At 39.6% G+C, this 25,054-nt stretch overlaps 1 protein-coding gene and 1 pseudogene across 4 annotated transcripts in view; both read right to left on the bottom strand.

The window, feature by feature from the left end:
- The window catches only part of LOC112395970 (centrin-2 pseudogene), a 27,127-nt pseudogene extending 7,944 nt beyond the window's left edge, over window positions 1–19,183 (bottom strand).
- MBTPS2 (membrane bound transcription factor peptidase, site 2) overlaps window positions 10,669–25,054 on the bottom strand; it is a 67,001-nt gene continuing 52,615 nt past the window's right edge. Inside the window, exons 13-15 of one of the 4 annotated variants that reach the window (XR_003002473.1) lie at window positions 24,406–24,532; window positions 13,549–13,653; window positions 11,884–11,973 (exon numbers count right to left, since the gene is read on the bottom strand). Coding sequence is in view for 3 of the 4 variants with exons in the window: in XM_024739432.1 (XP_024595200.1) it covers window positions 24,415–24,532 (118 nt within the window). In the remaining variant the exon portion in view is untranslated. Of the gene's footprint in view, window positions 10,698–11,883; window positions 11,974–13,548; window positions 13,654–22,647; window positions 22,847–23,294; window positions 23,363–24,405; window positions 24,533–25,054 lie in introns of those variants that run through there. The other 3 variants (XM_024739432.1, XM_024739431.1, XM_024739433.1) reach the window with 3 other exon arrangements.

Genomic DNA, 25,054 nt, shown 5'->3' on the forward strand with positions numbered 1-25,054 from the left:
AAAAAAAAAAAAAAACTAAATAAGGACAAAATCCCTCCTCCCCTCGGGAAGGTGGTGGTGGGGTGAAAATCAGAGAATACAACTTCCAACCCCTCCCTCCCCAATGAATATTCTGCCCCTTCATTTGTACACCCCACATAACCAGCTTGCCAAAGAAACTCAAGGCAGCTTATTCACCTGAAACTGCCCGCTCTCATCTCCAGAGCATACAATCACTTAAATGAATCCTCACTTTACTTATTTTACTGACCTCCCTGTCTCGTTTCTGAATTCTTTCTGTGATGAGACAATAACCTTTCACTGGGAACAGAATCACCTGGTTAATTTAAAAAAACATCATGCCTGGGTCCCACCCCTGATTTGATTTGTTGGTAGGATGGCCTGGGCATTGGGGTTTTTCAGTCCCTCCAAGTGATCATAAGGTGCAGCCAAGGTAGAGAATTTCTTCATCCAGGTGATCTTCTCTACTCCCACAATTCTAGCCACCTATATGCAGAAGATTCCTAAATCTCCACTCCTAGCTCCCACCTTTTCCCCTGAGCTTTGGACCTGTCTATTGGTTATGTTCACCCCCTAGAGAGACAAAGTCAAATGACCAAACTGAACACTTGACCTTCCTCCCCAGCTTGCTCTTTCTCAAGTAATCTCAATCTTGAGATATTTACATGTTAGTACATAGTGATAGTCTGTAGCATCGCTGTTCACTGAGCTGACCACATCAAAAACTCCGGACTCATCCTTTACTCTTTACCTTCACTTCCCACACTCCACCAATCTCCAAATCTTTCTTAAATCCATCTCATCATTTCCCCCACCCCTTATTTCCAATTACCTAAACTTGGGTCTTTATTCTTTCTATTCTGTATACTAATAACTGGCTTCCTGCGATTCATGTCCCACAGGCTTCAATAGTTACCTTTCCAGAATACGAATCTAATGATGAAAAAAAAAACCCTTTCTAAAACTCTTCAATGGCTGTCAATTGCCGGCAGAATAAAGATCAAATGCTTAAAGATTTCTCATAGCTTGGCCTTAGACTTCCTTTTCTGACTCAACTGCTATTATTCTTCCAAAGACACAGGCTCAAAACCTGCTGCTGAGTTACTACAAGTCTCAGACATATCATGGTCTTTCATGAGCCAATAATATTAAGAAAAATTATCCAAAATTTGGGAATAAGATTACTTATCAAATAATAAAAAGACTATTCTGTACTCTTTCAGTGTTGTACTGGAGGATGTCAAATAAGTACGACTATGTTACCTGATGCAAAGCAGTGCTGTCCAACGGAGCCACATATGCAGTTTTAAATTTTCTAGTAGCCATATTAAAAAAAGAAGTTAAAAAGAAACTAGAGAAATTGATGTTAATAATGCATATTATTTTACTCAGTATATCTAAAATATTATCCTTTCAACATATGAGAAAAAAGAGTACCAAAAATCATTTTCCTTTAATATTTGCATCCACACTGATAAAACTAGTTTATTTTTTTCGAAGAATTGATTTGACCTTAAAGTTAAAGCATGTCAATTTCAAAACCACATCTGTCCAAGTTAAGCAAATGCACTTATTTGTGTCAACTTAGTATTCTTGACGTTAAATCCACAGGGGTAGTGTGTGATTTGAGAAGCAATTCTACTTCTCAATGTAGAAATGTACTTCAAAATGTAAATGAGGCATTCTTCAAATTTTTCTTCCAGTATTTACAGTCAATTTACATAATACTATTAAAATTAAAATCTACACATTGATTCATGATAGAAAAATGTATAAAATCACTATTATTGCTTTGAATCATTGAAAAATTTCAACTTTAACATAAATTCTTAGACCTGTCTAGCCAAATCACAAGCTTCTTCTTGGACTTTCAAATTTATCTTGTTCATATGTAGTGTGAAATCCGTGAGAAAACATGTAAGACACATTGACTTTTTTTTTTTAATTAGTGAATATTTGGCAAGCATTACTTTTTTGTTTTGTTTTGTTTTGTTTTGTTTTGGGGTTTTTTTTTTGCGATACGCAGGACTCTCACTGTTGTGGCATCTCCCGTTGCAGAACACAGGCTCTGGACACGCAGGCCCAGCGGCCATGGCTCACGGGCCCAGCCGCTCCGCGGCATGTGGGATCTTCCCAGACCAGGGCACGAACCCGTGTCCCCTGCATAGGCAGGCGGACTCTCAACCACTGCACCACCAGGGAAGCCCTATGCCTTTGTTTTAAGTTTAAAAATTAGTCCATACTTATTTTTTATTTAAAAAATAGCTTAATTATATTATCATTTAAAGCATAAGAAGTATTTCAATTTAGTTACCAATTATGATTCACAAAGGTATCACTGTAAACGGTGCTGATTGCATAAGATGCTCAAATAAACACATTTCAGTGTTATATTAATGCATATAAAAAATAATTTGAATTGATTCAACCCATTGACACTTACTAGAGAGATGAGTTTACGTGTAATACTGGAGACAACTCTTGAAATACAGTACAGCAATATCCACGAGATGCAACAGTTAAAGTGAAATGTAGTCCTACGGAAACAATAAAGTTGAATTTAATGGAAAAATATTTTACACTGCTTCAGTTTTACATTTAAATTAAAGTTGAGTAAAATTAAAAAAAACTAACACTTCAGTTCCTTAGTCTATCACACTAGCCTGTCAGGTGCTCAGTAGACATGTGTGGTTAGTGGCTACTGTATTGGATAGTGTAGCTCTAGAGAAATGTAACTTTAACTTATTAATTACTATTGATTAGGGTCCAGACTCTATGAAGTTACATATTTACAATGTTAACTTGCAGAAGAGATGGATAAGTTGGGAATGAATTTTATATATTTTTGGTCCAGTAGAATTGCCTGGTAAAAATGATAACACTAACGGTTGCATCTGTACCTAGCTTTGTAGCTTAGTAATTTTATTTCAACATTCTCTCTTTCCATATAGTGCTACCCTTTAATTTGATATCCTAGGAGAATATTTGATGATGTAGAAAGATAATCACAAAGTATTGTTAAATGAGAAAAAAGTAGGTCACAAAAGAAAATATAGATCAGTCCTATTTTCATATATTTTTAAGTATACATGTTCTAGAAAAATAGGAAGGATATAAACAAAGATGCTTACCTATGGGTGGAATTATACATGATTTAAAAATATTTTTCTTGGACTTCCCTGGCGGTCCAGTGGTTAAGACTGTGCACTTCCACTGCAGGGGGCGCGGTTGGATCCCTGGTGGGGAACTAAGATCTCACATGCCACGTGGTGTGGCCAAAATAATAATAATAAAAATATTTTTCTTTCTTTGATTGTCTTCATTGTTAAAACTACAGTTTATACTAACAAAAATCTCATTAAAGTATTTTATAATTTTAACTCAGGTTAACTGCAGGAGGCCTTTTTTCACCCCAGTTTAGCAACACTGGTAATCCTAGGTACTTGTCAGCTAATTCAAGTACTACTTTTAAAAAATGATGATGGGGCTTCCCTGGTGGCGTAGTGGTTGAGAGTCCGCCTGCCGAAGCAGGGGACGCGGGTTCATGCCCCGGTCCGGGAAGATCCCACGTGCCGCGGAGCGGCTGGGCCCGTGAGCCATGGCCGCTGAGCCTGCGCGTTCGGAGCCTGAGGTGATGACACTGAGACTGTACAGTTCTCTAACTGTCTTTTCTATAGCTATGCTAGGTTCTTTCGGCTGCTAACTGAGATGCTGTGCTTTTTTTGCCCTTCCCTATGAATACTATTCTGATGTGCCTAAATTGTGAATAATTTGACAATGCCTTATAAATACAACAACAACAAACCCAGTGCACATTTATATCAGTGCCTGCCTCTCCCCCCAGGATTTATAATTCGTTGTTTATGTTTCTCACTTTCCATCTAGCCTGTGAGCCCTTGAAGCAGGGGCTGTGGTTTATTAACCTCAGTGGCTCAATGCCTAGGAGAATTCCTGGCACATAACAGGAGAGTGGGTGTGATATAAATCTGTGAGGAATGAATGAAAGAATGGGAATCCTCATGTATTCATCTATTCATGTGTGTACACACTCAGGCCCTATTTGCTAACCTAGGCATGAGGGATATAGCCATGAACGTCTGTAAGTTTGGAATATAAGAGGACCATGACTTAATTGCTTGAATATGATTAAATAGTATATTTAATAGCAGAAATTAAGAGACATGGAACCAAGAAGGCAACATAGACCTGACTAGTTTTATATAGTGGGATGTTCACCCTAACTAGGAAACAATTGCATTGCTGTCAAAGAGAGAAGCAGTGTCCTTAATAGACTTCTTTCTCAGCAGACACCCGATCCTAACTCCATGTGAAAAGCTTAGAATAAAAAGACTGCTCTTTGCTTTTTTTCTTTCTCCAAATCTCATAATTTGGGATCAGAATCACCAGTTGGCAAACCTACACACAGTTTGTAGCATTCTGTTTTAAGCACAGACTCTGTTGAACTACAAATAGAATTGAATGTTTTCATCACAGCTGGATTTCCACCTTTTTATGCCAGCTGTGGAGCCCACTCGCTGGGTAATCAGTCACTGGAGCTCACCTTCTGTCTGTATTCCAATGGCATTAAGGCAGGTATTTCCACAGAGAAAAATGTAACTCTGAAGTAGGGTCCCTTGACTGCTATTGTTACGGCGGTCTTAAATCCACATAGCAACAGTTACTAAAGAAAGAAGATGAGACGCCCCACAGATTACTTATTAATGGAACAATCTGGTAGACAAGACTTTAACCAAATGATACAACTTTTCATCACTGTTAATGGGACAAACTGACATCATGTGCCTTGTGATATAATGCCATGGTGTCTGGGCTATCCATTGCTGTCTGATAAACTACCTCAGAAGTTAGTCGCTTAAAGTAACAATTGAAGGGGACCTTAAAATTGAATACAGGGGACTTCCCTGGTTGCACAGTGGTTAAGAATCCGCCTGCCAATGCAGGGGATACGGGTTCAAGCCCTGGTCCGGGAAGATCCCACGTGCCGCTGAGCAACTAAGCCCATGAGCCACAGCTACTGAAGCCCGCATGCCTAGAGCCCATGCTCTGCAACAAGAGAAGCCACCGCAATGAGAAGCCTGCGCACCGCAACGAAGAGTAGCCCCGGCTCGCTGCAACTAGAGAAAGACGGCACGCAGCAACGAAGACCCAATGCAGCCAAAAATAAATAAATAAATTTATATTAAAAAATTGAAAAAAAAATTTGAATACAAACAGAAACAAATGAACTACGGTTTTTTTCAAATAAATAACATAACAATGGGGAGGGAGTATTAATCCAAGTAACTTTGATACATAAAATTTGTACCACATGCCCTCAGGCTAAAGAGAAAAAGAACTCTAAACAAATATTGAACTCTCTAGTAAGAAAGCTTTTTTTTGGATAGGCAAAAGTTCACAATTCTGAAACTACTTTCTACACATTCTAGGATTAGGCCAATAAGTAAATATATTCTGTATAATGGGATCCAGGTTTTCCTGTTTTGGAGAAGGTAGTCACAATTATGGAAAGAGGAAGGAGTAGATTGAACACGGCTGTGTTGGTATGGAACTAGAGGTATCAGTCAGATGGATAGATAGATAGGTACATAGATAGATACATAGATAGCTTGATATGGAAATGGATATAGATATGTGTGACTATGTATATGTATTCACTACATATATACATCTATTTCCCAGCTCTGTCTGCTGAGAGGGTCTAGAAGTAATGACACCCCAGGAACAATGAACATACCCAGGACCCAGATGATAGTTCCCAAATAACATTCTCCACTAAAAGGAACCAGGGATCCTTGGAGAAATGAGTGGAGCAAGGAAAATACAAACTGAACCTAGATCACCTTCTGCTAAAAAATAAAGAAGAGCTCAAGAAATGATGGGGGCATGTTAAAAGTTCACAGAAGCCAGCTTGAAGAACTCCTTCTGGCTAACTCCAGAAAAATTTGAGCATAAAATAAATAATAACATTAAGGGTTATAATTTATTGAATAAAGTAAGAATCCATGGGCTTCCCTGGTGGCGCAGTGGTTGAGAGTCCGCCTGCCGATGCAGGGGACACGGGTTCGTGCCCCGGTCCGGGAAGATCCCACATGCCGCGGAGCGGCTTGGCCCGTGAGCCATGGCCACTGAGCCTGCGCGTCCGGAGCCTGTGCTCCGCAACGGGAGAGGCCACAACAGTGAGAGGCCCGCGTAGTGTAAAAAAAAAAAAAAAAAGAATCCATGAGTCCACACTTAACTGAATGAACAAACAAGTAAATAAATAAGAAGAGAAAGATTTTTCTTACAGTAGAAAAAGCCAAATAATAAATGTAGAAGGAATGATGGAAATATCAATATAAAAATCACCATTTGGCCACTATCGTAATAATAGTCGCTTCAGACAAGAATCATCGATGTGTGCTAAAACCAGTAGGTGAAATGTGAAGTAGTAACAGGATAGTTACAGTCTCAAAGCATCTCTCCAGAAGAAATTTGTTAACCACAAAGAGGAAAGCAGTAACTTTATAGTTACTGGCAGATGCTAGCTTAACCCAACAATCAAAATTAACATTCTCAGTAACAGGTCTAATTGACAGGAAGTGCCTCTTGGTAGGATGCCGAGAAGAACTCAGCATCACTTCTGCGGGATTCTTGCCCCAAATGCATGATCTGAATCTAATCATGAGGAACAGCAGACAAACTGCAAGTGAGGGACAATCTACAAAACAACTGACCTGCACTCTTTTAAAAATGTCAGTGTTACGAAATAAAGAGAAGACTCACGAAATCTTCCAGATTAAAGGAGACTAAACAGACATGATAACTGAAAACAACATGTTATCTTGGAATTTTCTGGGGTTTTTTGTTTTTCTGTTTTTTGCTATAAAAACAAGTCATTGAGGGCTTCCCTGGTGGCGCAGTGGTTAAGAATCCGCCTGCCAGTGCAGGGGACACGGGTTCGATCCCTGGTCCGGGAAGATCCTACATGCCACGGAGCAACTAAGCCCGTGCGCCACAATTACTGAACCTGCGCTCTAGAGCCCGCGAGCCACAGCTACTGAAGCCCGTGCGCCTAAAGCCCGTGCTCCGCAACAAGAGAAGCCACCGCAATGAGAAACCCGCGCACCGCAACGAAGAGTAGCCCCTGCTCACCGCAACTAGAGAAAGCCGGTGCTCAGCAACGAAGACCCAACGCAGGCAAAAATAAGTAAAATAAAATAAATACATTTATTTAAAAAAAAGGAGATACTAGTACAATACATTTGATAATCTAATATATGATAAAGGAGGCACCATAAATCAATGGTAGAGACATGAATTCAGTAAAATTTTTGCCATATTTAGTTAATTATTAGGTTTAAAAATATTTTAGAGCCTTACTCCAGAATGCCTATTATTTTAAAAGTCAAATTAGGGAATTCCCTGGTGGTCCAGTGGTTAGGACTCTGCGCTTTCACTGCTGAGGGCCCTGATCAGGGAACTAAGATCCCAGGAACACCCAGCAGAAGGCAGAGATGGTTTAAAAGCAGCCTCCCTTTTCCAAGTCTGCTTTTAAAAGCCCAAGCTCCCTGAGGGATATGTGCTGAGTGGAGAGAGGCCAACTGCATAGACTCCATCAATGTTTTTTTTTAATTAATTTTATTTGAACTCATCATACATATTTCACATAAAAGATTCCTCACCTTTAAAATGAAGAGAGTGTATTAACCTAGGCGTTCTCAACCTGGGGTTTAGTAGATCAGTGCACTTCAAAGAAAAAAACGTTTCCTCTTCACTTTCAGTGATCTCTAACAAAAGGTAAATGTTTCCTTCAACTGCGAATATAAGTATCAAAGCACAGTTGTGTTAGAAGGACCTGTGACTTGTCACCAATGGAAATCACAAATATTTTCCTATCACATGACAGTTGTCCCAGATGCCTTGAAATATCATTTACACTCATTGCCACTTCAAAATCATGGGTAGTTATTAGACTGCTGCTAGATCTTGTTATTTAATAGATTAAATAAAGAAGTACATCTATCACACATTTATAATATTTAATACTTTGATAATCACATTTTCAATGTAGTTGGCTTCCTTTGTATTCCTATGTATGAAGTTTTATGCATTCAGAAACATTATTCTGAGAAGGCAGATTGAAAGGGCCCCTGGATCAAAAAGACATGTAGAGCCCCTGGACTGAATGCTCTCTGGCTTTCAACGTGCACATCGGTACATACCCAATATCTCTACCTGTTCCTCTTGGAAAGTGACTCACAACTTAGATAATCATCTCTGTGACAAGGTTACAGTGATATTTTCATCATTCCATATATGACTTGAAGTACAACCTCAGGCCGAAACATCTGCAGGCTGAAACTTTTAAACTTAACTTTCCAGACAAACCCTTCTATTAAAATTATTCTCTAGGATTTTCACGGCAAAATGTAGGAAAACAGCACCAGAAACTGAACCAGAAAACACACGTCTTACTCCCACTTCTGCTATCTGATCCTGAGAAAGTCATTTAACTTCTCTGAACCTCATCTATAAACACATTTAGATGAACTTTAAAATCTATAAGTTCTCAGCTGGGGGCAGGGAGGGGTGGAGGGATGAATTGGGAGATTGGAACTGACATATATACACTACTATATATAAAATAGATAACTAATAAGAACCTACTGTATAGCACAGGGAACTCTTCTCAATACAATGTAATGACCCATATGGGAAAAGAATCTAAAAAAAGAGTGGATATATGTATAACTGATTCACTTTGCTGTACATCAGAAACTAACACAACATTGTAAATCAAGTATACTACAATAAAAATTAATTAAAAAAATAAAATAAAATCTATAAGTTCCCTTTACTATATGTATAGAATTAGTAAAATTCTATACTTCTGACATTTTCTGCCTTTTTGCTGGGTGTGTTCTTTGGGATTTAGTTCTTAGTATTCTATCTTTAATTAGTTCATTCACTTATCAAATATTGAGGTGGGAATAACTAAGCAACTAAGCTAGAGAATTCTGGGAAAATTTTCTAATAAGTCATATTTAAGCTGGGCTTCAAAGGCTGAGTAGGAGTCTGTGAAGAGAGGACTAGGACATTCCAGGCAGAGAGGACACTGCTAATGCCCAGTGTGCTCAGGGCACAGAGCACACTGAGGGGCTTGATAGGAGTTCAAAGGAAACCAGATTTTGTTTGTTTGTTTTGCGGTACGCGGGCCTCTCACTGTTGTGGCCTCTCCCGTTGCGGAGCACGGGCTCCGGACGCGCAGGCTCAGCGGCCATGGCTCACGGGCCCAGCCGCTCCGCGGCATGTCGGATCTTCCCGGACCGGGGCACGAACCCGTGTCCCCTGCATCGGCAGGCGGACTCTCAACTACTGCGCCATCAGGGAAGCCCCTGAGCTTGCTATTAAGGCTTAAAACAATTGCTTCCTCCTCACTCCTACCTTTCCAACTCACCTTTCTTACTCTATAACACATCTCTGTATTAGTTAGAGTACAGGCAAAGTTGCTGTAGCAAAGGAACCCCAAAGTGCAATAGCTTATATATGATAGGAGTTTCTTTCTTATATACCAGTCCAGGGCCTGCAGGGCAGCTCTGTTCCATGACATACAGGAACTTAAGCGGGTGGGCAGCTCTGCCACTCTCAGCATCCCTCTTAGCACTGAAACGATTGTTCCAATCATCGCCATTTCCCAATTGGTGGGGAAAAAAATTCCTGGCAAGCAGCTTCATCTTTATGGAGGTAATACACATAGCTTCTTCTCATACTGCATTGGCCCAAACTAGGTCACACAACCACACCTACCTTTGAGGGAGATCGGAAATGTAGCATCTTGCTGGGCAGTTGTGTGGTAAGCTCACACTCAAGAGAGGCTCCTTTACTGAAGTGCAAAAAGGGAAAATGGACACCAGGAACAATTAGCAAACTGTGACATTTCTAAACCCCTGGCTGTCTAAATATCCATGCGCACCCTTATTTCCAAGACTGAACTACATTCATCCCTCCCCTCGGGAGATAATCCACAGTACGATCCATTTACTGAGTACAAAATAAAGTCTAATATCTCTGGGTAATGGGCAATCCTCTCCATCAAGTCTAGCTCCAGCTATCTGTATAATAACAGAACGTTATTCCCCCACCACTACTCAACTTTCAGTATGTAATGTGAAGCAGAAACAGGATATCTACAGTGAAAACTCCCATTTGGAAAAGAGAAGAAAGGAAAGCACTTAGCAGTCACTGGTGCATAGCAAAAATGAACCATGTTGGACAAGAAGTGCAGATTCCCTCCCCCAGAGTGAAGGAAGTTCTCGTGTCAGGACTTGGATCTGCTCTCTGGGAGGAATGCTCTGTACCTGGTCCTCTCTGGACTTTGTCTTTGTCCATTATTCTCCATGATCATACCTGAAATGGGATGTAGAGAGATTAATATAGCTATATCAGCTTTCTTTTAGTTAACAATTGTGGGGTAAATGTCATTTCTTTTCTTTCTATCTTTTTAAATTCTCATGTATTTATTTATTTATTTGGCTGTGTCAGGTCTTAGTTGCAGCACGCGGGATCTTCGTTGCGGCATAGCGGGCTCTTCCTTGTGGTGCACAGGCTCCAGAGCGTGCAGGCTCAGTAGTTGCAGCACGTGGGCTCTCTACTAGAGGCTCTCTTAGTTCCCCAACCAGGAATCGAACCTGCATCCCCTGCATTGGAAGGCGGATTCTTAACCACTGGACCACCAGGGAAGTCCTACTCTTATGTTTTAAATGTATCTCTTTAAACAACAGATAGTTGGGTTTTGTTTGTTTGTTTTCCATCTCACGATCTTTGTTTTTTCACTGGAAAATTGAATAAATCAGACAAAGACAAATGTCATATGATATCACTTATATGTGGAATCTAAAAAAGTGATACAAATGAACTTATTTACAAAACAGAATCAGACTCACAAACTTAGAAAACAAACTTATGACTAACAAGGGGGAAAGGTGGGGGGAGGGATAAATTAGGGGGTTGGGATTAACATATACACATTACTATACATAAGATACATAATCAACAAGGACCTGCTGTATAGCACAGGGAACTCTACTCAATACTCTGTAATAACCGATACGGGAAAGGAATCTGAAAATGAATAGATATAAGTAAAAAAAAAAAAAAGAAAGTTGAGTTCACTTATATTCAATGTTAATTACTGATATATTTTTGTTTAAATCTACTGTCTTATTACATACGTCTTTTTTCCCTTCTGCTCTGTGTTCCTTTTTCATTTTTCCCTTGCCTTCTTTTGGATTAATCATTTTTATCATTCATTTCAAAAAATCTCTTTTAGTTTAGAAATCATGTACTCTTCTTCTATTCTTTTGGTAGTTATCCTAGAATTGCAGCATGTACCTTTACTTATCTAATGTTAATTGGTATCTTTCCTCTCCTCTAAATGTAAGAAATTTAGAACATTTACCTCCACTTAATCCCCTCCCAAACCTTTATGGTATTATTGTCATGCATTTTAAATATCTATCCATCTATCTATCCCCACAGGACATTATAATAATTGTTCCACATAGTCAATGTTCATTTCGATTTATCCAGTGTAATCCCTTTGTGTCTGCTTTGTTGTTTATTTTTCCTAGTGGTTCTTGCTCATGGTTTTCTGTCTCCTATTAAGGCTTAGTTATCTTTGATTGTGTACAAATTAGTTGTAGAAATAATTTGATACCCAGGTTGATGTGTCTTCCTCTAGAGAGGATGTTCATTTGCTTTTTCCATGTTTGCCTTAATTCAAGATTTGAGATTCTGTAAGCAAGCCACTTCCAATTCACCCTTACTTCTAGGGGTGTGTGTGTATGATGGGGAACGTTTTACCAGATCTCCACCTTAGCAGGTCCTGATCCAACTTTTGTCCCCCTAGTCCCATGAGATTGTTACAAAGCCAGCTCACCCTCTCAATTGTCTCTTCAAAATCAGTTCATGACCCTAAGGGAAAGAAGTTTAAAATTAGGCAGCCTCATCCCTCTGAATTTCTATTCTCTTCTGGATCTCATCCCAGTAATTTATCAGTATTTTCTTAGCTTTCTGATGCTTAAAAAAATATGCTTAATAAATTATGTTCAGCAAGAAGGCTGATCTGAATTAGCTAGTGTGCCATTACTGAAACTGGATGTGTTGCTTCTCTACAGCTCCTAGAACAATGTTTCTCAAGATGGGGGTCCATGGACTATGCGCATCAGAATTACATTATGTTTGTTAAAAACTGAGATTCCAACGCTGCCATCTCTGACGTCATTCAGAACCTATGACACAAAAACCTAGATATCTGCTCTTTTGATAGGTTCTCAGGCTATAATTATGAAGACTTAAGTTTAAGAAGTTTTGCCCCAGAGCTTAGCCCAACACTCTTAGTAATAGGCATTCAATGAATTGATTTGATTCTTGTTTAAAGGTCAGTTAGGGAGAACAGTTCTCAGACCTTTCTGAGATGCTCTTCCTAGGTTATAATCCTCAAACAAATTTGGCTCGAATAAAATTTCCCATTTCTTAAATGAACGAATGAATGAATGTCAGGTAAGGCAGAAGAAAGCTGAATACATGTCCCAGTCAGAATTTGGTCAATGTTCAAATCTCCTATCTACTCACCTTTTGAAAAAATCCTCCTTAAGAGGATCCTAAAGAAAAATTCTCAAGAACCAAGCCCCTATCTGGAGCTAAAGTCTAATCCTGTCACATTCACCTGTCTCATTTTGATCATTTTGAGTAGGATTCATTTTGATCATTCATGGATGACAGGTAGTTCAATGTGTCTCTTAGTCACTAATGAAAGGTATGAGAAAGAATTTACCTAAAGATATCTTGACCCCAAATCCACTGGTAAATCCAATTATGAACTAGCTTCAAAAAAAGTCTGAAAGGAATAAAGATGCAGACCTACTGGAGAACGGACTTGAGGATATGGGGAGGGGGAAGGGTGAGCTGTGACAGAGCGAGAGAGAGGCATGGACATATACACACTAACAAACGTAAGGTAGATAGCTAGTGGGAAGCAGCCGCATGGCACAGGGATATTGGCTCGGTGCTTTGTGACCGCCTGGAGCGGTGGGATAGGGAGGGTGGGAGGGAGGGAGACGCAAGAGGGAAGACATATGGGAACATATGTATATGTATAACTGATTCACTTTGTTATAAAGCAGAAACTAACACACCATTGTAAAGCAATTATACCCCAATAAAGATGTTAAAAAAAAAAAAGTCTGTGAAAAAATAATAGTCTGTGAAGCCCCATCTTTTATGAAATGATGGCAATGATAAATAGTAAGGTTTTTTTCCCCCAGTATTATTGTTTGGCAAAATAAGAGGTTAACACCATGTTAGCTTTCAATATTATTTTGAAAGTTTACTGGTCTAAGAAATCTGCAGATTTTGGAATCACTGATTTAGAATTTCTCAAACCACTCCAGGCTCCAGTATTCAAGAAAGCTCTTAGCCTGAATGCTAAAGTCTCTGCAAACAGCAGGCGAATCTGCATTCCACACTGTCAGGAACATGATTGATTACCTGTTTTGGTTAGCCAGCAGAATCTATGTTCCCATGTTTCTGTGACAGTTACTTAAATTTCTTAGTTTTGGTCATACTTCTTTCTCAAATGCTTGTTTTTGCTTCCTTGCAGGAAAACAAACAAACAAACAAAAAAAAAACACAGCCAAACAGTCAGTGAGCAACACCTTTAGATTTCTCATTTCTGCACCAACATGCGGTGACTTAGATTTCTTCAACTTTTAAAGGAAAATGTTTATGTGAGTTCTTGTATTTTCCACAACTGAATAACCTTACTATGGAAATGTGCTCATGTTACATACCATAGACTTCAATAGAAAGTTTCAGAGAATTTGAGCTTTTTAATCAGATGATCTTACTCTCAGAAAATGAAATTCCATGGGGAAACTGCTACTCAGAGCAGGCTTTGTTCTTTTATAATATTCGTTTTCTTTTATTTCTCTTTAACCAACAGGATACTTCAAAAACCATCTGAATAAGGAGGATGGTATTACAAATGAGCTGTTATGAGCTTTTTAAAAATCAAAACTGTTTTGGAAACTACTATCAGTTGGAGAGTGGGTTAAATGTGAACTGGGCTAAATTCCTTAAAGTTAAGCCAACTCTGAATATGCCTTATCCATGAAATAATGTTTGTCACTTCAGTAACCTAATAGACTAGCATCCATTTCATGGGCTGTGGTGACCTACATAATGCAAGATGACTGAAAATTATCACATGCCCTTATGGTTTCATTTAACCCGATTAATCTGCTTTTAATGGAATCATTTAGGCCTAATTAAATCTATCTAGATATGAATCTAAAAACAGAAAGGGTAATTTGTAATAAAATATCTGTAAAACTGTAAGTTTGGAGCAACATCACAATTCTATGTTTTTAAAGATACCTATTCATTTGTGTCTCTAAAGCAGAAACCCAGACTTGCTTTAAATGCCTATCTTTTATTTCTGTAGGCTCTTTATAAATTCATTCATGGCTCTTTGTTCCAGCAGCTGTCACCAGACTAGGTTCGTGTCTGTTAAGGTAGATGGGGTGTATGTAGTGTTTGACTATGTTAAGAAAAAATTACCTAACATTTGGAAACAAGGCAAAAGGATGACTGCTTGTCCTTTCAATGTGGGACTGAAGCTTTATTTAAGGGCCTTTATCTAACAGGCCCACCCAAGGATTCAGTTCTCCATGGGAATGCTCTGTGGCTTGATTAAGGCTCAGACAGTTAACTTGTAGATTTTTGTCCAGTAGAGATGCAAAAGATTTCTGTGCAGAAGTGAGAGCCCCAAAGATTATGGTTTTATTGCCCTGTTTTGCTTCTAATTTAGCAAACTTATTTCAGCATTCTTTTCCTTTTTGAACATATAAATCTCTGTCTCCTGAATTCTCTTTTGTACCAGATTTACCATCCTGCTGGCTCCCCCATTAATGCATAAAACCTGTGACAAGTATTCACACCATATTTTCATCAGAGTTTCGTTTATGTTTTTTAAAAACCTTAAAAAAAATTTTTTTTAATTACACTTTGTCTCTATGAAGATAAGCGATGGATCTCACAAGACATCCAAGAAAATGAATCTCATCACTTTAGTTCATCTAATTTCACCCCTCTAGGGAACACATTTGATAAGAATTAAACCAATGCATTTTGATTCCCCCCTTTAAATCCTATTCCCTGGTAGCCTTCTGACAGAGTCATCAAGCTTATTGTCCCAGGAAAGAAAGGACAGACAGGTGCTGCCCAGAACAGAGAGGCCATTCATCAACTTTGAATTTCAAAGCTGATTTTCTTGACCTCTTTTTAGTAAGACAATGTACATAAAACCCAGGCTTTCTGAAGAGAGGGATTTCTAAATAACAAAGCTTCCTTTTTAATGCATAGGCTGTGTGTGCAGAATAGAAGGAAGGCCCCCCCCACCCCAGGCTGTAAAGAAGAGAGGGGAAAAGCATTCCCCCAATCCTTCTGGATTCACTTGTAGGGGAAAAACAAGCGGGGAGAGGAGCCTGGGAGGGAGATCACAGGGAACAATTGTCCTGATCTCCTTGTTCCAGGTTGAAATACTAGGGCAGGAGGTATGTTAGCTGGGTTGCTGGGCAAGCAGAGGACAGGAAGAGGCGCTCGGGGTCTGGATCCTACTTTTCTCTGGCAGGATTAACATCTGCCCTTTGCCATTTTGAGGTCAAGGAAACCACATCCCCCCCTCACACACCCAGATGCCTTCTATGAGAGGAGCAGAGGGAGGGGCGGAACTCTTACCGTTGAGCACTTAACTGAGTCATCCAAGTAGAGACTGTTTACCTACAAAGGCATTGTAAATTATGGGATTGAATTGAGGTTAACAAATTGGACTTGATCTTATTCCTCCCTCCCTGCTTCTTCTACCTAGAGGAAGGGAGCTTGTCAGGTAAATCAGAGCAGACTTAGAGAAATAAGCTACATTTTTAACCTAGTTGAGTAATCTTGAGTAAATTTGAAAGGCTGCCACCTATGTATGTATTGCACGTTCTTCTATCCTCTTTCTGTCATACACGATTAACAAATGCATTGATGGTGTGATGAATTGGGAGATTGGGATTGACGTATATACACTAATATGTATAAAATGGATAACTAATAACTTGCTGTATAAAAAATTAATAAAATAACCCCAATAAAGATGTTTAAAAAAATTAATAAAATAAAATTCAAAAATTAAAAAAACAAAACAAAACAAAAACCAAATGCATTGCTGCTTTCTGATTTTACAAAGATCATGTCCTATTCTCTTGTGATTTCTGGTCACCACCTGACACATCTGTGCACTTTCTTCAATGCCTGTATCTGACAAGATCAAGTCGGCCACAGACTCCAGTAGCTGGTGCCAGAAGTACAACCACTGTGATTACAGATTTACTACAGGAATATGAAAAATACATATAAGCAAAATTTTCAAAACATCACCCTCTAATCCCACCACTCAAGCCCATTTTGGGCTTGTTATTTCTTCTTTGGGGAGACGATCCTTACAGACTTATATTCATGCATATAAACATTTTTATCTCTTCCTATTCTTTTAAAGGATGTTTTAATGTATGCACTTTTTTAACTTGCATTTTTTTCACTTAATATATTGTGAACATGTTGTCAATAGACATGTTTCTACATCATTTTATTGGCTGCTCATTTTTCTATTGTATATTTATACCATAGTTGACTTCACTAATCCTTTATGTTTGAGTTGTTGAACATTTGGGTTGTTTCCATTTTTTTTTTTCCAATTTTTTACTAAAAAACCATTAAAGTTGTTTCTACTTTTTTTGCATGGTGATTAATTTCATTATAGCCAATCATCATTTCCCTAGGATCATCTCTTAGAAGTGGAATTTCTGGGCAAGCAGCTGTTTTTTTTTTTTTGGCTGCGCCACACAGACTGCAAAATCTTATTTCCCCGACCAGGGATTGAACCCATGCCCCCTGCAGTGGAAGCACAGAGTCCTAGCCGTGGGTAAGCAGCTTTGATTATACCATTTTATAGGACTTTGCTTAATTTCTTTTCTTATGCTATTATAGTCATGCAATGAACAAAGTTTCATATCCTGTTCTCTCTCTCTCTCTCTCTTTTTAACAGCTTTGGTTTTTTGTTTGTTTGTTTTTAAATTTTTATGGGAGTATAGCTGATTTACAATGTTGTGTTAGCTTCAGGGGTACGGCAAAAGTGAATCAGTTATACATACATCCACTCTTTTTTCTTTTTTTTTCCATCCACTCTTTTTTAGATTCTTTTCCCATATGGGTCATTACAGTGTATTGAGAAGAGTTCCCTGTGCTATTCAACAGGTTCTTATTAGTTATATATTTTATATATAATAGTGTGTATATGTCAATCCCAGTCTTCCAATTTATCCCTCCCCCCCTCATCCCCTGGTAACCATAAGTTTGTTTTCTACATCCATGACTCTACTTCTGTTTTGTAAATAAGTTCATTTGTACCATTTTCTTTTAAGATTCCACATATAAGCAATATCATATATTTGTCTTTCTGTGTCTGACTTAATTCACTCAGTATGACAACCTCTAGGTCCATCCATGTTGCTGTACCTGTTCTCTTTTTTAATGAAAATATCTCCCAACGTTATCACATGTGTTCTGTAAAACAATTTTTAATAGCTTTATGGGAATATAACGCTGAGTCATTAATCAATTTAATCTACCCAGTCCACTATTTTGGTTGTTGGGCAATTAGGTAGTTTCCATTTATTCACTGGGGTAAATCACACTTTTAGGAACATCTCTTTGTAGAAAACCTAGTGTGTACTTAGGATAAATTCCCAGAAAAGGAATTATAGCCTGAAAGGCTATAACCGAGCAGGACCCTATGGGGCCTTCCCACAGGCTTTCCCCCATACCTTCTGCTTTAGCTCCTCTCTGAAGTACCTAGATAACAGTAGTTGATGCAAATTTCCTGAGTTGTTTTGCAGATGTGAAAACCCCCCACCAAATGGAAGATGTTAACTACTTGATGACCATGAGCACATCGCCCCAGGCCTCCTGGAGCCTAAGGACTGATAACGTGAACCCCTGTGACACCACCTGTTCCCTCACCATCAGCCAGTCAGAGGACTGTGCACCATCTGGTCACGTAGCCTATCTAACCTCTGGACCATCAGGGAATTCCCTCACCAGGCTTTTAAAAATGCTTTGCTGAAACTCTTTGAGGAGCTCAGGGCATTTTAGGGCATGAGCCACCTGTCTCCTTGTATGGCCCTGCAATAAACCTTTCTCTGCTCCAAACTCTGATGTTTCAGTTTGTTTGGCCTCACTGTGTGTCGGGCACATGAACCTGCACTAACAAGGCCATGAACATTTTTGAGGTTAGTTGATAAATATTGTAAATTGCTTTCCAAACTAGTTATATCAATCTACATTGTAATGTATCATGTCTTACCATGCTAAATTATAGGCTAGATGTTACAACAGCCTGATAGACTGTAGGACAATCTTCCTTAGAGATCTTCAAAGAGAAAACAAATTTCATTTTTTGTGTTCCAGGTCAGACTTTCAAAGACATAAAAAAGGGTTGCCAACTCTCAATTAAAAAAAAAAAGACATTTAGGGACTTCCCTGGTGGCGCAGTGGTTAAGACTCCGTAACTACTGAGCCCACGTGCCACAACTACTGAAGCCCGCGCACCTAGAGCCCATGCTCCGCAACAAGAGGAGCCACTGCAATGAGAAGCCCGTGCACTGCAACGAAGAGTAGCCCACACTCGCCTCAACCAGAGAAAGCCTGCGCACAGCAATGAAGACCCAACACACAGTCAAAAATAAATAAATAAAATAAATAAATAAAGACATTTAAATCATAAACACCAGGAAGGTTAACATGCACTTGGTGTTCTTTACCTTCTCTCTTATTTCAGATCTTAGACTTGGATGGTAACTTTCTTTTCAAGTGAAATGTTCTCACATTATCTCTGAGAGTAAAGTAGGTACCTATTCTATGGATAGGGAAATACTGAGGCACAAGAGTTTTATAAGTGACTTTCTTTTTTTTAAGTGACTTTCTTATAGCCATATAATTTACATGGCACTCATATCTATAGTCCATACCTTGGGGAGGATCCTTTGCCATGCTAGTCAAGTTCAGGTTCACCTCCGAAAAGACTAGATAAAAAACAATATTTTTAGAGAGGGGGTTCCAGGAAGAAAGGCTTCATCTAAGTTCTGTTAAAAAACAAAATTCAACTGAGTAAGTTTGAAGATCTAATTGACTGTGCTCAATGATTCATGAATCTGGCAGCATCCCATCTAGTAAACAGAAGGGTATTGTGAAGGGTTGTACAAAATGGAAGGTTTTTATAGGTAGAGGCGGGTGGGGCAAGAAGGCATTGGCAAAAGCAAAGAAAGGATAGTTTCAGGCCAGGCCATCTTCTTCTGTGGGGGGAAGGGAATAGCAGGGGTCTTTATCGTGCAGATTACCTACCTCACTAGTGTTGATCAAGAAATTTCAGATTGCCTACTTAAAGGTCACATTCCTGGAAGTGGTTGAAACTGCAAGTAAGTCTTGGTATGTTGTTATCCCTGGGGGCAAATGATTCCATTTTGGGGCTTGTTATTTCTTTTCAACAATTCCCTTCTGATCAAACTCACCCTAACGGAGAGATGTGATAAAAATTTAAGGCATTAGCACCACTCTCAGCTACTGCTCTGTAGTTCCCACAGCTTTGCTGATCCTTGGTGTGGTATCCATAGGTCATGACTTTTTGTTTAATCCCCGTGACAGTCACAGGTCACGGTTCCAGGTCCATAATCCTTAAATCTGTCATTTTCTTCATTCCCTTTTTGACAGTCCTGTCTTAGGGAGATCATTTGCCTGGTGGTTAGTGGCTGTGAACATGCATTTAAAGCTTTTGAGAGGATACAATGCGAGGGAGAACATTATGATAACGATAAGCAGGATAATTTCCTAGGAGTACACTTTGGAGTCCCTATTGATTGAAAAACAAAATGCACAAGCTAAAAGTTGAGAATTATATTTTATTTGGTGGACTTTCTGAGGACTTCAAGCCCTAGAGGTAGCCTCTTAGATAGCTCTGACGGACTGCTCTGAAGAGGTAAGGGGGAGCCAGGAGATATGGGAGTTTTGCGACAAAAACCAGGTAGTCAGGACATTAAAAGATGACTGTTAATTAAAGAAAATCACACATTCCAAGTTAATGACTTTAGAGGTTTTCTAAAGTATGGGAAGATGCAAGAGTCTGGGCTCACTGAAATCCTTCCTTTGCTATGCGCCTCAGCTATCTGGGGCCAGTATCCTGTGCTTTCCCATCCTGAGTCCCCTCAGGGGTACACTGTTGGGGGTGGCTGCAGTGGCTGAGGGCTTGGCAGCAGGCATCCTGTTGGTCTCCATCCTGAGTCCCCTCAGGGGTACACTGTTGGGGGTGGCTGCAGTGGCTGAGGGCTTGGCAGCAGGCATCCTGTTGGTCTCCATCCTGAGTTCCCCCAGGCTCACCTTCAGGGGTGGTGGCAGTGGCTGATGGCTTGATGGCCGCAACATCCTTTGTTTGCTGAGATGGCGGACAACATCTTTTGCCCACATCCTCAAGACCCAAACCAAAGAAAGACCCCATTGAAGGACCCCATTTTAAGCCACATGGCTTGTTCAGTGATCTTACATAACTGAATTTCAACTTCCCCAGAAATATTGATCCAGGTTGTGGACAAAGAATGTCGTATCAGTAAACAAAGTTTACTTTGTTACTGCCTTATCAGTAAACAAAGAATGTTGAGGCCATCCAGCCATCAGCCACTGCAGCCACTTGGACCGTGTGCCCTCAGAGGACTCAGGATGGAGAAAAACAAGATACTAGCCCTAGATAGTTAAGGTGTATACCAAAGGAATGATTTCAAAGAGCCCAGACTCTTGCATCTTCCCATAAATAGAAAAGCGCTAAATTCATTAACTGGGGATGTATGGTTTTCCTTAATTAACAGTCATCTTTTGATGTTTCAACTACCTGGTTTTTGTTGCAAAAATTCCTATATATCCTGGTTGCTCCCTTACCTCTTTGGAGCAGTCTCTCAGTACTGAGAGGCTGTCTTCTGGGCTTAAGTCCTTAGAAAGTCCACAGAATAAAACATAATTCTCAACTTTTAGGTTGTGCAAATTTTTTTTCAGTGGATAAGATGTAAGCACTTATGGTAGGGGGTCCCTGGAGAAAGAGAACCAGGCATGGCTTTCTTGACATAAAAGAAACATTTCTGGCCTAAGCATTTTGTTATCTAAGCCTGGCCACAATGGTTGTCCTTGAACAGGTCTCAGTAATTAATGATCTTAAGGGAAGTAAGGGAATGCAGGAACAAAGGAAAATCAGTCAAGAAACAATAGTTCAGAGATAAAACAGAGTCCTAATTCCCTCTCAAGGGATATACATAACAATCTGATACATATCTTTGAGTTCTGTGGAAACTAAGGCCCCCACCCAGGTGGAGGATGAAATAAGGAGTTGACCTTTTCTGACCCTCGTGACTTCAATCAACAAAGCTTGGACTCTGTTGACCTTTGCCCCAACTCTATGCTGAATCCTCCTCTGCTCAAGCCCCTTCATGAATATGCATGTACCCTTAGCTTCAAACTTCCCCAATTTTGGTGTTCGGGGAGATTCTGCTTTGGGAAAGATCCTTGGGGGTCTCCTTACTTGCTGCAAGTAATAAATCCTTCCTTTTCCTGCTCTTTGTCTTGGTTATGTCTTTGGCTCGACACCCACCAAGAAATGAACCCAGTTTTTCGGGTAACACTCCCAACAACTATGTTTAGATTACCCACCAAAACTTCATGAGACATTGGACAAAAATCAGCCATCGTTCTAAGTTATTTTTCTTGACAAATCCCATAACAGAGATAACATGGACTTATTTGAGTAGTAAGACCAAGTAGAATAAAAGTTGGTTATCTGCCTTATATTCGGGTGTTGATAACTTTAAAGACATGTCTTAACTAAACCAATGAACTTAAACTACCTTTATTTACTGAAGATTATCAACTTAAACTACCTTTATTTACTGAAGATTATCCCAGATTACTTGAACTTGAAAAGCATCTGGGGTACTTTCCTGCTGGTCCAGTGGCTAAGACTCCGCGCTCATAATGCAGAGGGCCCAGGTTCTATCCCTGGCCAGGAACTAGATCCCACACGCTGCAACTAAGATCCCACAAGCCACAGCTAAAGATCCCGCATGCCGCAACGAAGATCCTGCACCTAGCAATGAAGGTCCTGCAAACCGCAACTAAGACCCAGCACAGCCAAATAAATAAATAAGTATTTTCTTTAAATCCTTTATTTAAAAAAAAAAAAAGAAAAGCATTTGGGTTAGTTTCTGTTAATGCCCCATCCTTGCAAGTGCTTGCCTTCAAACCAACTAAATAGAGCTCTCTTACAAATTAATTTTGGCAATACCGTCAAGAGGTAGGAAAACACCACACATTTAATATATATACATATATGTGTGTGTATATATATATATATATATATATATATATATATATATACACAGACAGATGCAAACAGATAACTTACAGTTACTAACATCTGTGGAGAAGATTTGCAAGATTTTTCATTAGCCCAATTGCAAAATACCCCTTTTTCTTTTTTTTTTTCTTTTGATGGGAAACTTCTTCTTAAAGTTTGCATTTCAAAGAATGGCTCTTAGGTGCTGGAGAAGATGGGGGTAGAAAATCTGTATCACAAATGCATAGATTAAGCTCAGGACGATTCTGTTTCCAATGTCCTGATCTTTTCAAGCATTTTGAGAGGAATAGGTGAGGTCTGGAGGATTGGCAAAGAAAAAAACAGCAGGTAAACTTTAAACTTTAGGATTGCAGCCTAAATGATAAAGAGGCTGACCTGTTCTTACAACTACCTTTTCTCCAATTTGCATCTTTCCTTCTGGGTACATGGTTTTATTTTAGCTAAGGAGAGAAAGCATTTAAAAAAAAATTCCTATCAGGCTCTGAATATCAGCTTCTGATTTGGCCAAATTTCTGATCATATAGTTATTAAATCCTTTCAAATATCTTATCAGGTTTCTGGTTGGATAAACAGTACTTCTGGCAGTATTAAACAATCCCATTAATTTTAGTTTCCCCTTGCTGCTTAAGGGAATAATGTAGCAGTTTACCAAAAATTCCTGAGTTTCATCAATTCTAGGAGGAGTACATACAGGTGCATTGGAGTTGATGTTGAAGAATTCACATAGGGCTTTTGAGGACAATCTGTCTTCCAGTGCCCCAGTTGATTGCAATGGAGACATCAATTTTTGGGCCAGTGATTTGATAATGAACCCTAGGAGGGTGAAATGTAGGAGGCCTAGGTATTGTTTTAAATACCTTTTGTGTCTTTAATTTTTCATTAGCCTTTTGCCATGAATCTTTCAACAAAGCAAGTTTGGAATTTTGAAAAGTTTTGGAGCCTCCTGCATGCTAATCAAAATCAAAATCGGTATTCCATTCTGTTAGTTTGATTTGGGAGCCCTTTTTTGAGTCGCATTAGAAAGGATCTTATCTATTTGGAACATTCCTCATAATGGCCATTGTAATCTCCCTGAGGGCTGGCAGCAGGTTGGTAGGTTCCTGGCTGCAAATGGAGTTTAACCCCCATTTCTATGCTGGCCATATTTTGGAGCCCCTACCCTTTCAGCTACCAAGCTAAGCTCTTAGGACACAGAACAAGCTTAGCAAGATATTACCATTTTTGTAACTATCTACAGCTTCCAGAATCACAGTTCTCAAACATATAATAATAAGCAGGTGTGCTTATTTTAGAGTTGAACTTTCAACTCTTTGGATGTAAAGGATCCCATTAGCAGTTAGCCTTTATCTACAAAAAATAAGTCAAGCAAATACATGAAGATATTGGCAGGAACCAAGAGATGTTACTGTGTCCTGGCTGAAAGATGGCCTAGTGCACACGACCAACAATTCCTGTGGACCCTTGAATGGGGGAAGGATTGAACCAGCAAACTTGAAACAATGGGGACTGAGGACTGATTCCAAACAAAATGGAGAACTGCAGCTGCCACCAACAGTGCCAAATGTGGAATCTGGGGAAGGATTCCAAACAAATGGGGGGATTGCAGACTAAATGATCTGCAGTTCCCAATGTGGAATCTGGGAACTGAATCAAGGGCTGGGGTTTTCCATTAAAAAACTTGGGAACTGTGGTCAGAAAGGCTAGGGGCTTGGCTCTGGGCAGAACTATCTGCTAGCTCGACTGAGCTCTGGGCAGAATCATCTCCCAGCTCAAGCTGACCTGCCCCAAAAAGGAAAGCCAGTTAGTTTGGGAGCTTGAATGCAAAGAGAGTGGAGCTCAAATTGAGAGGAACTTACCAATGGCCTTCAGAAACAGCGGAACAACAGTGAACTCAAAAGGGTTTGTGGGGCACCACGCCTGTGTTTCTTGTTGTCCCCGAATGCCATCATAAGTTTGCTTTGGATCCCACCACTGCCAACAAGTCTATTAAAAAACAAAATTAAACCAAGTAAGTTTGAAGATCTAATTGGCTCGATTCAATGATTCATGACTCAGGTAGCATTCCATCTCCTAAACAGAAGGGTATTGTAAAGCATTGTACAAAACGCAAGGTTTTTATAGGCAGAAGGAGGGTGGAGCAAGAAGGTATTAGCAAAAGAAAAGAAAGGATTGTTTCAGGCGAGACCATACTATTTTTGGGGAAGGGAACAGCAGGGGTCTGTGTCATGCAGATGACCTCACTACTGTTGATCAAGAAATTTCAGATTGTCTGCTTAAAGGTCACATTCCTGGGAGAGGCTGAAAGTGCAAGTAAGCCTTGGTTTGCTGTTGTGGAGGCAAATGACTCCATTTTGGACTTGTTTCTTTTTATCAGTTTTGTCTTTGCATGAAAGAAAATATAACATCAAAAGGAGTTTCTCGGGCTTCCCTGGTGGCGCAGTGGTTGAGAGTCCGCCTGCCAATGCAGGGGACATGGGTTCGTGCCCCGGTCTGGGAGGATCCCAC

Source organism: Neophocaena asiaeorientalis, unplaced genomic scaffold (assembly GCF_003031525.2).
Source record: "Neophocaena asiaeorientalis asiaeorientalis breed wild unplaced genomic scaffold, Neophocaena_asiaeorientalis_V1.1 scaffold194, whole genome shotgun sequence".
Classification (NCBI taxonomy): domain Eukaryota; kingdom Metazoa; phylum Chordata; class Mammalia; order Artiodactyla; family Phocoenidae; genus Neophocaena; species Neophocaena asiaeorientalis.